This window comes from Panthera pardus, unplaced genomic scaffold (assembly GCF_024362965.1).
Source record: "Panthera pardus isolate Hobbes unplaced genomic scaffold, ASM2436296v1 HiC_scaffold_21, whole genome shotgun sequence".
Taxonomy (NCBI): Eukaryota; Metazoa; Chordata; class Mammalia; order Carnivora; family Felidae; genus Panthera; species Panthera pardus.
Window position 1 is genome coordinate 11950942 of NW_026526777.1, and position 12687 is coordinate 11963628.

Genomic DNA, 12687 nt, shown 5'->3' on the forward strand with positions numbered 1-12687 from the left:
CATTATATAAGTTGTGGAGACAAATAAAAGAGATCAGCTTATGAATTTTTTTTTTAATGTAGAGAACAAGAATGATTCAAGATGTGGTATGAAAGCAGGAATGAAGGGTAATGTCATCAAATGAAGTAGACTAACAAAATATTTTAAGCTGGCAAACATTTGCAAAGAATCAAAATCCTCAGCATAGTCCTTGATTTTCGGTGAATTTTAAGGGAAATTGGCTAAGAGTGTGAAAATTTAAAGAAAGCTCACCTCTCCAGAAAGGTTCTTCCCCGCCCCCTCACCCCCACCCAAATTAAAACATTCAAAACTAAGCAGAACTGTCTCATGTACTTGGAAATGCCAGTTTTTCAGTACGTTGCTCGGGAAATGAAGTGGGAAAACCCAGTTAAAACATGAGCCTTTGAAATATTTGGCTTATAGACGGAGGCAATGCTGATGTAATACAGTTGTAAAATTATTGCTTTAGGAGCAACATCTGGTACATGAATCTCAGCATGAAAGTAGCAAGACGAGGGTAGGAGTTCCATGATCTATTTTAGATTTTTTTCAGTAGGCACTATTTGCCATTTTTAAAAAGAGTTTTTTTCCAGGTAAGTGGATTTTTATTATTTTTAATTCCAGTGTAATTAACATACAGTATTATATTAGTTTTAAGTGTATAATATAGTGAATAAGCAATTCTGTACATCTCCTTAATCCTCATCTCCTATGATCTCCCCCATCCCCCGCATCTCCCCACCTCTCCTCTGCTAACCATCAGTTCTCTGTAGTTTCTTGGGGTTTGTCTCATTTTTCCCCCTTTGCTTGTTTTGTTTCTTAAATTTCGCCTATGAGTGAAAGCATATGGTATTTGTCTTTCTCCGACTGACTTCGTTTAATGTTACACCCTCTAGATCCATCCATGTCGTGGCAAATGGCAAGATTTCATTCTTTTTATGGCTGAGTAATATTTCATCGTTTATGTATACCGCCTTTTTATCAGTCATCTATTGATGGACACTTGGCTGCTTCCGTAATTTGACTATTGTAAATAATGCTGCAGTAAACATAGGGGTTCATGTATCCCTTTGAATTAGTATTTTAATATTCTTTGGGTAAATACCCAGTAGTGGAATTACTGGGTCATAAGGTAATTCTATTTTTAATTGTTTGAGGAGCCTCTATACTGTTCCTAACAGTGGCTGCATCCATTTACATTTTCACCAGTCGTGCGTGAGGGTTCCTTTTTCTCCACAGCCTCACCAACACTTGCTGTTCTTGTGTTTTTGATTTTAGCTGTTTGGACAGGTATGAAGTGATATCTCATTGTGGTTTTGATTTGTGTTTCCCTGATGAGGAGTGATGTTGAGCATCTTTTTATGTATCTGTTGACCATCTGTATGTTTTCTTTGGAGAAATACCTGTTCATGTCTTCTGCCCATTTTTAATTGGATTATTTGTTTTGTGTTGAATTGTCTAAGTTCCTTATATATCTTGGATACTAGCCCTTTATTAGATGTGTCATTTGCAAATATCTTCTCCCATTCAGTAGCTTGGCTTTTAGTTTTGTTTGCTTTGCTCTGCAGAAACTTTTTATTTTGATGCCATCCCAACTGTTTGTTTTTGCTTTTTGTTTCCCTTGCCTCAGGAGACATATCTAGAAAAATGTTGCTTTGGCCAGTGTCAGAGAAATTACTGTCTGTGCTCTCTCCTAGGATTTTTATGGTGTCAGGTCTCACATTTAGGTCTTCAATCCATTTTGAATTTATTTTTGTGTATGGTGTGAGGAAGTGGTCCAGTGTCATTCTTTTGCATGTAGCTGTCCAGTTTTCCCAACACTATTTGTTGAAGAGTGTCTATCTCCCGTTGTATATTCTTGGCTTCTTTGTTGAATATTAGTTTATCATGTGATTGTGGGTTTATTTCTGGCCTCTCTATTCTGTTCTGTTGACCTATAGGTCTATTTTTGTGCCAGTATCATACTCTTTTGATTACTACAGCTTTGTAGTATGCCTTTTTTTTTTTTTTTAATGTTTATTTTATTTATTTTGAGAGAGCGAGTGAGCAGGAGAGAGGGAGAGGATCCCAAGCAGGCTCCGGGCTGTCAGCGAAGAGCCGATCAAGAGTTGAATGCTTTACTGTCTGAGCCACCCAGGTGTCCCTAGTACAACTTTGTAGTATATCTTGAAATTTGAGATTGTGATACCTCATGTTTTGTTTTTCTTTTTCAAGATTGCTTTGGCTATTCACCGTCTTTTGTAGTTCCACACACATTTTAGGATTGTTCTAGTTCTTGTGAAAAATGCTGTTGGTATTTTGATAGGGATTGCATTAAATGTGTAGGTTGTTTTGTCTAGTATGGACATTTTAACAATATTTGTTTTTCTAATTCGTGCACGTGGAATATTTTTCTCTTTGTGTCATCTTCAGTTTCTTTTATCAGTGTTTTCAAAGTACAGGTCTTTCACCTCCTTGGTTAAGTTTATTCCTAGGTATCTTATTATTTTTGATGCAATTGTAAATAGGATTTTTAAAAAACTTTTTTTAATGTTTATTTTTGAGGGAGGGAGGGAGACAGCAAGGGAGACACAGAATCTAAAGCAGGCTCCAGGCTCTGAGCTGTCAGCACAGAGCCCAACGTGGGGCTCAAGCTCACAAACCTAAGCTGAGGTCAGATGCTTAACCGACTGAACCACCCAGGTGCCCCTAAATAGGATTGTTTCTTTTTTTTTTTTTAATTTTTTTTTACATTTATTTATTTTTGAGAAACAGAGTGAGACAAAGCGTGAGTGGGGGAGGGGCAGAGAGAGGACACACAGAATCTGAAGCAGGCTCCAGGCTCTGAGCAAGTGGTCAGCACAGAGCCTGATGCGGGGCTCGAACCCACAGACTGTGAGATCATGACGTGAGCCGAAGTCGGACGCTCAACCGACTGAACCACCCAGGTGCCCCTAAATAGGATTGTTTCCTTAATTGCTCTTTTGGCTGCTTCATTATTCGTATATAGAAATGCAACAGATTTCTGTATATTGATTTTTGTATCAATATACTGAAATTCATTTGTCAGTTGTCGTTTTTTTGGTGGGGTCTTTCAGGTTTTCTATATATGGTATCATGTCAATTGCAAATAGAGTTTTACTTTTTCCTTACCAGTTTGGATGCCTTTATTTCATTATGCTAATTGCTGTAGCTAGGACTTCCAGTACTATGGTGAGTAAAGATGGTGAGGAATGGACATCCTCTTAGGGGAAAAGTTCTCACTTTTTTCCTCATTGAGTATGATGTTCGCTTTGGGTTCTCTCTGTAGGGCCTTTGTTATGTTGAGGTATGGTCTCTCTAAACCTACTTTGTGGAGAGTTTTTAATCATGAATAGATGTTGTATTTGTCACATGCTTTTTCTGCATCTATTGGAATGATATGGCTTTTACCCTTTCTCGTATTGATGTGATGTATCATGTTAATTGATTTGTGAATATTGAGCCACTCTTGCAATACCACTGGATGGAGAATGATAATTTTAACAGCCGTTAAGAGTGTCTATGTGCTAAGCACTGTTCCTAGTGCTTTGGCTATATTCTAACAACAGTATGAAGTAAATATAGTTATTCACTCCATTTTGCTAAAGACGAAGCTGAGACAGTAAGAGATTACATAAATTGCCTAAGGTCCTATAACTCTTTAGGGGGTAAAACTGGGTATCCAACCCAGACAACCTGACACCAGAGACCTAATAGTTGTTTTAGATTTGTGCTGTCTCATACTGTAGCTGCTAGCCACATAAACTTTTGAGCACTTGAAATGTGCCTCGTCCGAACAGATGTGCTCGAAGTGTAAAATATACATCAGATTTTGAAGATTTAGTGTGGGGAAAAAAGTAAAATATCTTCTGAATAATTTAACATTGATTACATATTGAAGTGGTATGTTGGCCATATTATATTACATAACATATTAAAATTTCACCTGTTTTTTTCTACTTTTAAAATATGGCTACTACTAAATTTTAAATTGAATGTGTGGCTCCCATTATATTTTTATCGGAGAGCACTGCTAAAGACTGGCCACCAATGAGTGAAGAGTCTAATTGGAGAGAATAGAAGGGTGGTGGCAGGCAAAGGAAAAAAGGATAATTAGGATCAGATTAGATTGGCATTAAAGTTTATCTTTGAAGCCGGTGTTCCTCAGAGAGTGATGCGTGGACGGTCTGCTTCAGATTTACAGGGTGAGGCCATCCCTGGAACTTCAATCATCCCTGATTCATTATTTCCACCTCTTGCAGCGCTACCTAGAGAGAGGAATCTGCAGAAGAGACAGTAACTCTAATTTTATAAGGCAGTGAATGTGAATCCCATTTTCTTAATTTTCTGATCAATTTTGTTGAATTAGACTTTAGCATAATGAAAGGCATAGGCAGTTGCTGACAGTGTCATTTAAAGATTTGCTTTCTGAAGATTGGATGTTTGCTACTTATTTAATAAATGGGGAAAACATTTAAAATGACCTTATAATCTATAGTCTAGCCTTTGACTAAAATGAGTGCCACTTAGCTTAGTAAGCAAACTAGGTGATTGCCAATGGCTAAATGATTTGGTGAATTGTGGAGCGTTTGGAATTTTCATACTGGACCCTGACTACCCTAAAGAAGTTGTATGTTCTGGTGTCCTTAGTCTAGAATACACTGTTAAATTGGCTTACCTCTTAAGTTATACCACAGCTTGGGCCTTTAAAATTACCCTGCCCCATAGGAGATTTTTGTCTATTTATTCTAAGAGACAATCATGGTGAATGATTTTTAGCTTTTCTTTATAGTAAGTAATAATGAAAAGTTAGTGTTATTTCATTATGAGTACATAGAATGTATAGATCTTAAGGTCCTATAGTAATGTTTCATATTGACACTGAATAGTGCACAGTTCTTAAATATATTAAATACGTTGGTTTTGTTATCTACAACTTTGATTAAGGATCATTTAAAAAACGCTGACTACGGGATCACTTGTAGAACACCAGCCTTCATAGAAAAGTTACCAGAGGGAAAGACTGCCTGAACAAAATTATTCGCCTGAATGGCAACTTGATTAGACATTCATCAGATATTTTTTTAATATAAACCATTTTTTTTTTAAAGAATGTGCTTGGCCTGCTTGCACAGTTTGAGGGCATAAGAAATAACCTCAGTGAAGTGCAAGATTCCAACACTTTTTAACAGCTGACAGTAGCCGTCAGACAGCACTCTGCAAAATGGTATCAAATGATTTTCAGCAGACTTCAGGAGGCTGCAAAATTTACATCACCGGCACAGAGTAGAAATAGCCATAAGGGTAGTACCCAGTTTCCAAATGTCTCCCTTTAAAAAAAAACGGTTTCCACTTTTGAGTTGATGAGAATCAGAATTCATTTTCTTACAGTATTATAAATAGGCTTAGGATTCTAGACCAACCTTCAGAAACATCTTTGACCTTCCTGAGTAATAGTTCTGTTTCACCTTCCATTAAGCTCTGACTTCTTTAGAAAATATATTCCTATGATAGGGGGAGATGCCTGATTAAGTCCCCTTCCCCTCTTGTTAATAGAAACTTCTATCAGGGGCCTCGAGAAATGGATAAACCTTCATGAACATAAATATCTCGTATAAAGAATTTGTCAAGGTCTTTCTCTTCCTGGATGTTTCTGATTCTGCTATGAAGAGATACCAGGTCTCTGCAGGGGCAGGAAATCCAAATTGCTGCTGTCTTGTGTTTGATTGTATGAGTCATTTGTGAATTGAGTCAGGTGCTTTTTATTTCAGTATGGAGGAGAAATAAGACATTTTTCATTGTTTTGTTCAGAAGTTATGTGCACAAACTAAGCTTTTTTTTTTTTTTTTTTTAATTTCCAAACTAAGCTCTTTGAAGGCTTATTTGCTTTTGTGTCTCTAGCACTTAGCACAGTGGCCAACACACAAAAGATGTCATGTTTGTTGAATGAATCAGTGACTGACTGAGGGAGTGAACCATTAGCTGACCCCATTATGTGCTTGCAATTCTACATGGTCTTTCTGAGATTGTGGTATTTCGATATATTCATTTTATAGCAGTATTAAAATTGAATTATGGATTTTAGAGGGATAAGCTTTTCAAGGTACTTTCCTTTCTTGAACAAGAAAAATAGTGCATTTTCTAAAACTCTGTAGATGGGATGGCCTAGTTGCCATCGGCCCACAATAAGGCAATTGTTTTTGGTCTAATGGAAAAATTAGGAGAGTAAAGAAATTGCCTAACTGAATTAGATTGCCAAAGAACAAACTGTAATTTTCCAATTTAGAAAAAGTTTCCAAATCTTGATATCAAGGGAATGTTTCTATTTTAAGTTTTTTTTTAATGTTTATTTATTTTTGAGAGAGAGACAGAATGCGAGTGGGTTGGGGCAGAGAGGGAGACACAGAATCGGAAACAGGCTCCAGGCTCTGAGCCATCAGCATAGAGCCCGATGCAGGGCTCGAACTCGTGAGCCGTGAGATCATGACCTGAGCCGAAGTTGGACGCTCAACCGACTGAGCCACCCAGGCACCCCTTCGGAATGTTTCTATTTTATGCATTTAATTTTTTTTAATGTTTATTTATTTCTGAGACAGAGAGACAGAGCATGAGTGGGGGAGGGGCAGAGAGAGAGAGGGAGACACAGAATCCGAAGCAGGCTCCAGGCTCTGAGCTGGGGGCTCGAACCCACAGATTGCGAGATCATGACCTGAGCCGAAGTTGGACGCTCAACCGACTGAGCCACCCAGGCGCCCCAGGAATGTTTCTGTTTTAAAATAATATGTCAGGTGGCTCAGTGGGTTAAGCCTCAGACTTCGGCTCAGGTCATGATCTCACAGTTTAGGAGTGTGGGCCCCGCATCGGGCTCTGTGCTGACAGCTTGGAGCCTGGAGCCTGCTTTGGATTCTGTGTCCCTCTCTCCCTGCCCCTCCCCTGCTCATGCTCTGTTTCTGTCTCTCAAAAATAAATAAAACATTTTTAAAAATTTAAAATAATATGTCATCTTGCTTTTTGGCCTTAACTGTAAGCCCCACGTTTCCTAGTTTTTATGCTCCTTCATAAGCCATAGGAGAGTAGAGAGTAAGTATAGCAGAATATGTGTGAGCGTGGGCTTTAGAACTCCAGGAGCCCTGGTTTCAAACCCCACTCCACCACTTAATGCTCTGTGATCTTGGTCCAGCTATATAAACTAAGTGATCTGGTTTTCTCATTGTAGTAAAGGGACGATAAAGAATCCTTGGCATGTGTAAGTGAATTAATGTCTATAAAGCACTTAGACACATAGAAATCTGAATATGTTAGTTGTTATGTGATAACCCCTATATGTGAGTTGCCTCTTTCTGCCTTTGCTCATGTTAACCTTTTTTTTTTTTCACGTAAATTTGAAAAGTTCCTGGCTGCTCTTGAAAGACCGACGGTGACTCTTCCCTGCATTTTGTGACATCTCTCTCACTATCTCCTCTTTTTTATATTAAGTAGTTGTTACGGCACTCACCATGTACTGTAGTTATGTGTTTGTCTGCATTGGGTCACACATCCTCTAAGGACAAGGAATAGGTTTGAATTTTTCTCTGTTCCCAGTACAGGGCATGGCACATGCACGTGGTATGTAACAGAGCATCTGTTAAGTTGTTTATTTGACGTGTATATGGAGATCTTCTACAAGCTATGCAGTGTTAATCAAATGATAGTGCTGCTTTAGGACTTATAATATGGCTAGGAATGTGCTTGGCAATTAGGAAGTAGTTACCTGGTATTTCAGTACCAAAGATGAGAATATTATCACAAAGCTAATTGAGCCATGATTCCAGGTACCAGACTGTTACTTTCTTACCATCTATATGTAATTGAGTTTAGCAACTTTTAAAACCTTATATATAATTGAATGTTATATATGCGTCCTTCCCACTGTAAGCATCCTAGGTATCTGGTTTAGTCCCATCTTTTAAAATGATTCTTTGCTAGAAATATGAAGCTTGACTGGTTTAAATACAATATTTTGTTTATGTTTTGTAGTATTTTAATAACTAACTCTTGATGATTAGCATTGAGAACTTACTATGTGTCAGGCACTGAGGATTTTAGTATGCTATTTGATTTAAATCCTTATAACAATCTGACGAGATAGTAAGCACTTCTGATTTCCATGCTTTTACGGAGACAAGTAAAGTTTGCAAATATGGGCTAACTTGCTGGTAAGTCCTAGATCCAGGATGTGGACCTAGGCAATCTGATTCTGGGGCCTAAGTTTCTAGTTATGCAACTGCCTGATCTTTTCACGTTTTCTTTGAACTTTATCTGTTTTTTAATTTAGTTTGAGGTAACATATATAAAATGTTTGTCTCAGAATAGTTGCTCAAAAGTAATAGTTTTTTTTCTTCTGATGTGATATATCATAAGAGATAAATTCAAAGGTACTCTCCATACCTTTTTGAGATTCTAATTCCTTGTTACGGTGTTTCTTGAACATCCTATTTTAATCTGAGCAAATGTTCTCATGTGAAGGAAATCACAGAGTGTCAGAAAATATCAGAAATTATAGACCTCTTGTTTCAAAATTCAGTTTTTTTCATTGATACTTTGTTTTATTAAAAAAAAGTTACATTAAGGTATCCGTGTGAAATGTTAGGTGTGTTTTTTGTCACTGTGTGCATTTAATTTGTCTCATGTCTGAGCAACAAATATTTGTAATTTTAAAGATTTTTAAAATTCACCTTTGTGGTTTGGTTTAAATGTGGAAACTTGATATCCAGTATCTTAACATCCAAATAACTTGCACAGTTCTACATAGATTTGGAAATTCAGCCCGAATGTTTCCTAATTATTACGTACAGCAAAATTTTGCCATTGTATAGTTTACCTTTTTCTTCCTTAATGCCAACATTATATTTATATAATATGTATTTATATATATATATATATATATATATATATATCAGGTGTTCTATTATGTTTAGAGAAATGTTTTTAAAAATATTGTTAAGCTCTTTGTTTCATGTAAGCACTTTTCATCTTTTTTAATAATAGGTAAATCAACAAGCTGGGAAGATGATGGTTGGGGAGCATGGGAAGAAACAGAACCCCAAGAACCTGTAAGTCTTTATAAATGTATGCATGCTTTTTGAAAGTGGCATTTTCCTTTTGTAATGATGGTGACACATTCCAGTGTTAGGTCGACATTTGAAAACCTTTGTCAAGGACATCTTTATGCTTACTTAATAGTACTTAAGCAAATATTTTTATTTTTAAGGTATATATTTATTTATATTGAGAGAGGGAGCATGTGCACGTGTTAGCAGGGGAGGGACAGAGAGAGAATCCCAAGCAGGCTTCGTGCTGCTGTCAGCATGGAGCCCGATGGGGGGCTTGATCTCACAAACTGTAAGATCATGACCTGAGCCGAGGTCAAGAGTCAGATGCTTAACTGACTGAGCCACCCAGGCACCCCAAGTAGATACCTTTCTTAAGGATTTAATGACTTTAAGTCAGCCAGCTAAGCAGGCTGAATGGAGAATAACTGTTTTAGGATTCTTTCTCCTTGATTAGTTATTATTTTAGACTCCTCTACTTATTCAACACATATTTGTTAAGTGCCCATCATAATCTAGGCATTTTTCTAGATGCTGGAAGTATAGCAATGAGTAAGTAGAGGAAGTCCCTGGATGTATTTTCATCTATCAGTAATAGACAATCTAACCTAAACTGGCTTAAATAACAAGGAGATTCATTAGCTCGTATAGAAGGAAGTCAGAGGTAGTATGGACTCATAGGTTGTTTGATCAGGAGATTCAACTATGTCATCAAGGACTTAAGTTTTTTCCTTCTGTCTCCTCTGCATATACAGTACTGACTTCATCCTAAAGATTGTTTTTCTCTAGATGGAGTGTGGCACCATGTTTCTTCATTCGTGACCAGAGGGAGAAAACAGACTCTTACAGGAGCAGGGAACAACTTTTTCAGAAACCTCTAGCGAGCCTTGCCTGTATCTTCTTGGCCAGAATAAGGCCAGACACTCATTTTTGAACTAGTCACTGGCAGGGGATAGATTTTTCATCAGTCAGTCATACCACTCCCTCGAGTTGGAAGATAAAGGGTCAACGTCTCCTGAGGCCCATGACTGAACAAAATTACAATTTTTTATGAAGAAAGAAGAATGAACATATATATTGGGTAGATCTTCTTATCATCCCTGTTCTAGCAGCTTATACTCTAATGGGGAGAGAAAATTTTTTTTCAGAAAGATAGATAAAAGTATCAAATGGTGGTAATCAGAGTTATGTAGGGGATTCAAACGGTGATGTGATGGCAAGTGATCAAGTGACTACTATAGCTTGGGTGGCCTAGGAAGGCTTTTTAGAGGATGCCACATTTAAGCTGCGGTCTGAAAGACAACAGGGAGTCAGCGACGTGAAGATCTGGCAAAGAACATTGCAGGCCAGGGCAACAGCTCATGCAGAGGCCCTGTGGCAGGACTGGGCTTGGAATTTGGAGGACATAAAGAAGGCCAGTGTGGCTTGGCAGGACTGGAGGCTATGAGATGGGGTCAGAGAAATTGGCGGGCTTCATGTAAGGCTTTGTGAATTTGGAGTTCTTGTAAATGTGATAGGAAACCGCACATAGCTGACTTCTCACTTTTAAAATTCATCTTCGCTGCTTTTTGGGATAAGTTGAAATAGGGAGCGAAAGTAGAAGCAGGGAGAGCAGTTAGGAAGCTGTTGTGGTAGTGTAGCTGGGAAATGATGATGGCTTCCCCTAAGGTGATATTAGTGAAAATGAGATAGTGATGGATTCAGGATAAGTTTAGAGATAATAAGATTTTGCTCTCAGTTGGTTGTGAGGGATGAAAGGGAAAAAAAACCGAGGATTTACTTCTGTGATCTTGGGATGTGATGAAGAGTAGATGAAACATCCTTGGCAAGGTGTTGGTACTCCCTAAAGCCGGGTGATAGGTACCAGTCTCTTCATTTTTGGCAGTGTTTGAAAATACCCACTACAAGTTTCTTTCTAAAAAGAAAACTTACTTTTGGTTTTTGGCTTGAGCAGGCGTTTGGCTTGAGCAGCTGGATGGATGGTGGGGAAAACTAGAATAGGTTTGAGGGAGAAATGGAAGAGCATTGTGTTGTAGGAAGCGGAGCCTGCTACGTCGTGCCAGTTGGTGGAAAAGCTCCGTGGGGAGATTAAGAACAGGAAACCAGTTCAGAAGGCCTTACGGAGAATTGGAATGTGTTGAATAAGATGTAATGCAGCTCGAGGAACTTGTTACACCGTCACTTCAGCAAATAGACACCTTGTTCCTTGTCCCTCTAGTGCGGTGTCATCATGGGGACTCAGCTGTACTCTGTCTCTGTTTTTACCAAGACCGACTGGCTTCCGCTTACTCACGATCTACACTGTTTCATGGCTGTTATTTGTGTCTTTCATTTGTGGTTGTCTTGGATTCTTTTCTCTTCTTTGTTTCACACCCAGAGCTCATATGAGGATTTGATGGAGTCTCTTCATCACTACCCAGTACAGGACATTTGCAGACGGTGGGGCGTAGTATTTATACCCGGCCACTCCGTGGGATGTCAGCCTGCCTCTTAATGCTGCCCTCTGATGGGGCATCCACCAGAGTCTCATTAGCTACTATGGGGGCGGAAAGAAAGGCGAGGGGGTGTGTGTAAAGAGGGTTGGAGGCTCCGCATGACCGCGTGAGTAAACCTCTCAGGAGGAGATGGGTGTGCTTGGAGAACCTCTCAGAAAGAGGCGGTGTGACTGGTAGCTACTTTGCATGTGGCGTTGGCTACGTACAGTATTTGTTTTCTAGAAACCTATAGCTAAGTGACTGTTGTGAGTAATACAGCAAGCTCCTGGGTAAGTTTGAGGTTTTCTGGAATAAACCTCACAGACATTACGCGTTAAAGTGGACACACGCATTTGTGATCTCCGGGGAGGTTCCATTGGGACAGTTACTGTTAAACATCTAAAAGGGTGCTGGTGCTGAGTTACGGTATTTATTTACAGACCTAGAGGCCTACATCTTACTGTGTCTACTGGGGCATAGTTGGTTCTTTCTGGAATGGATTTTTCCTAGTGAATGACATAGTTGGAGAGTTGTGTGTCTGTTACATTTTCTGTAATATTAAGTATTAATATTAATAAATATTAAATACTAGATGTAATATTAATTAACCTGATAATATTAAGGGGGTTAGTTTACTGATAGTGTGTCATATCCCTGCTTTTTGGCTCACATGACAGTGTGCCTTCTCTAAGTGTGTACTTCCTCGTGGCATTGTAATGTACCAGAGTAGAAAATGATCGAAGCTACAATTTGGGGTCAGAGAAGCAATAGTCCTGATGTAAGGCTTTATGAATTTGGAGTTTATTATTTTTATTTTTTATTAAAATTTTTTTTAAATGTTTATCTATTTTGAGAGAGAGAGAGAGAGCACGCAGGAGAGGAGCAGAGAGAAGTAGACAGAATGTGAAGCAGGCTTCAGACTACGAGCTGTCAGCACAGAGCCTGACGCAGGGCTTAAACTTATAAACAGCAAGATCATGACTTGAGGCAAAGTTGGATGCTTAACTGACTGAGCCATCCAGATGCCCTGTGGAGTTTATTTTAATGTTTATTTTTGAGAGAGAGAGAGAGAGAGAGAGAGAGAGAGAGAGAGAGAGAAAGTGTGAGTGGGGGAGGGGGAGAGA

General features: G+C 38.6%; 1 protein-coding gene across 5 annotated transcripts in view; it reads left to right on the forward strand.

Moving 5' to 3' along the window:
- The window catches only part of RAB3GAP2 (RAB3 GTPase activating non-catalytic protein subunit 2), a 102280-nt gene that overhangs the window by 11474 nt on the left and 78119 nt on the right, over positions 1 to 12687 (forward strand). For all 5 annotated transcript variants that reach the window (XR_008424542.1, XM_053908962.1, XM_053908964.1 and 2 more), the window contains exon 2: positions 9028 to 9092. Coding sequence is in view for 4 of the 5 variants with exons in the window: in XM_053908962.1 (XP_053764937.1) it covers positions 9028 to 9092 (65 nt within the window). In the remaining variant the exon portion in view is untranslated. The remainder of the gene's footprint in view (positions 1 to 9027; positions 9093 to 12687) is intronic.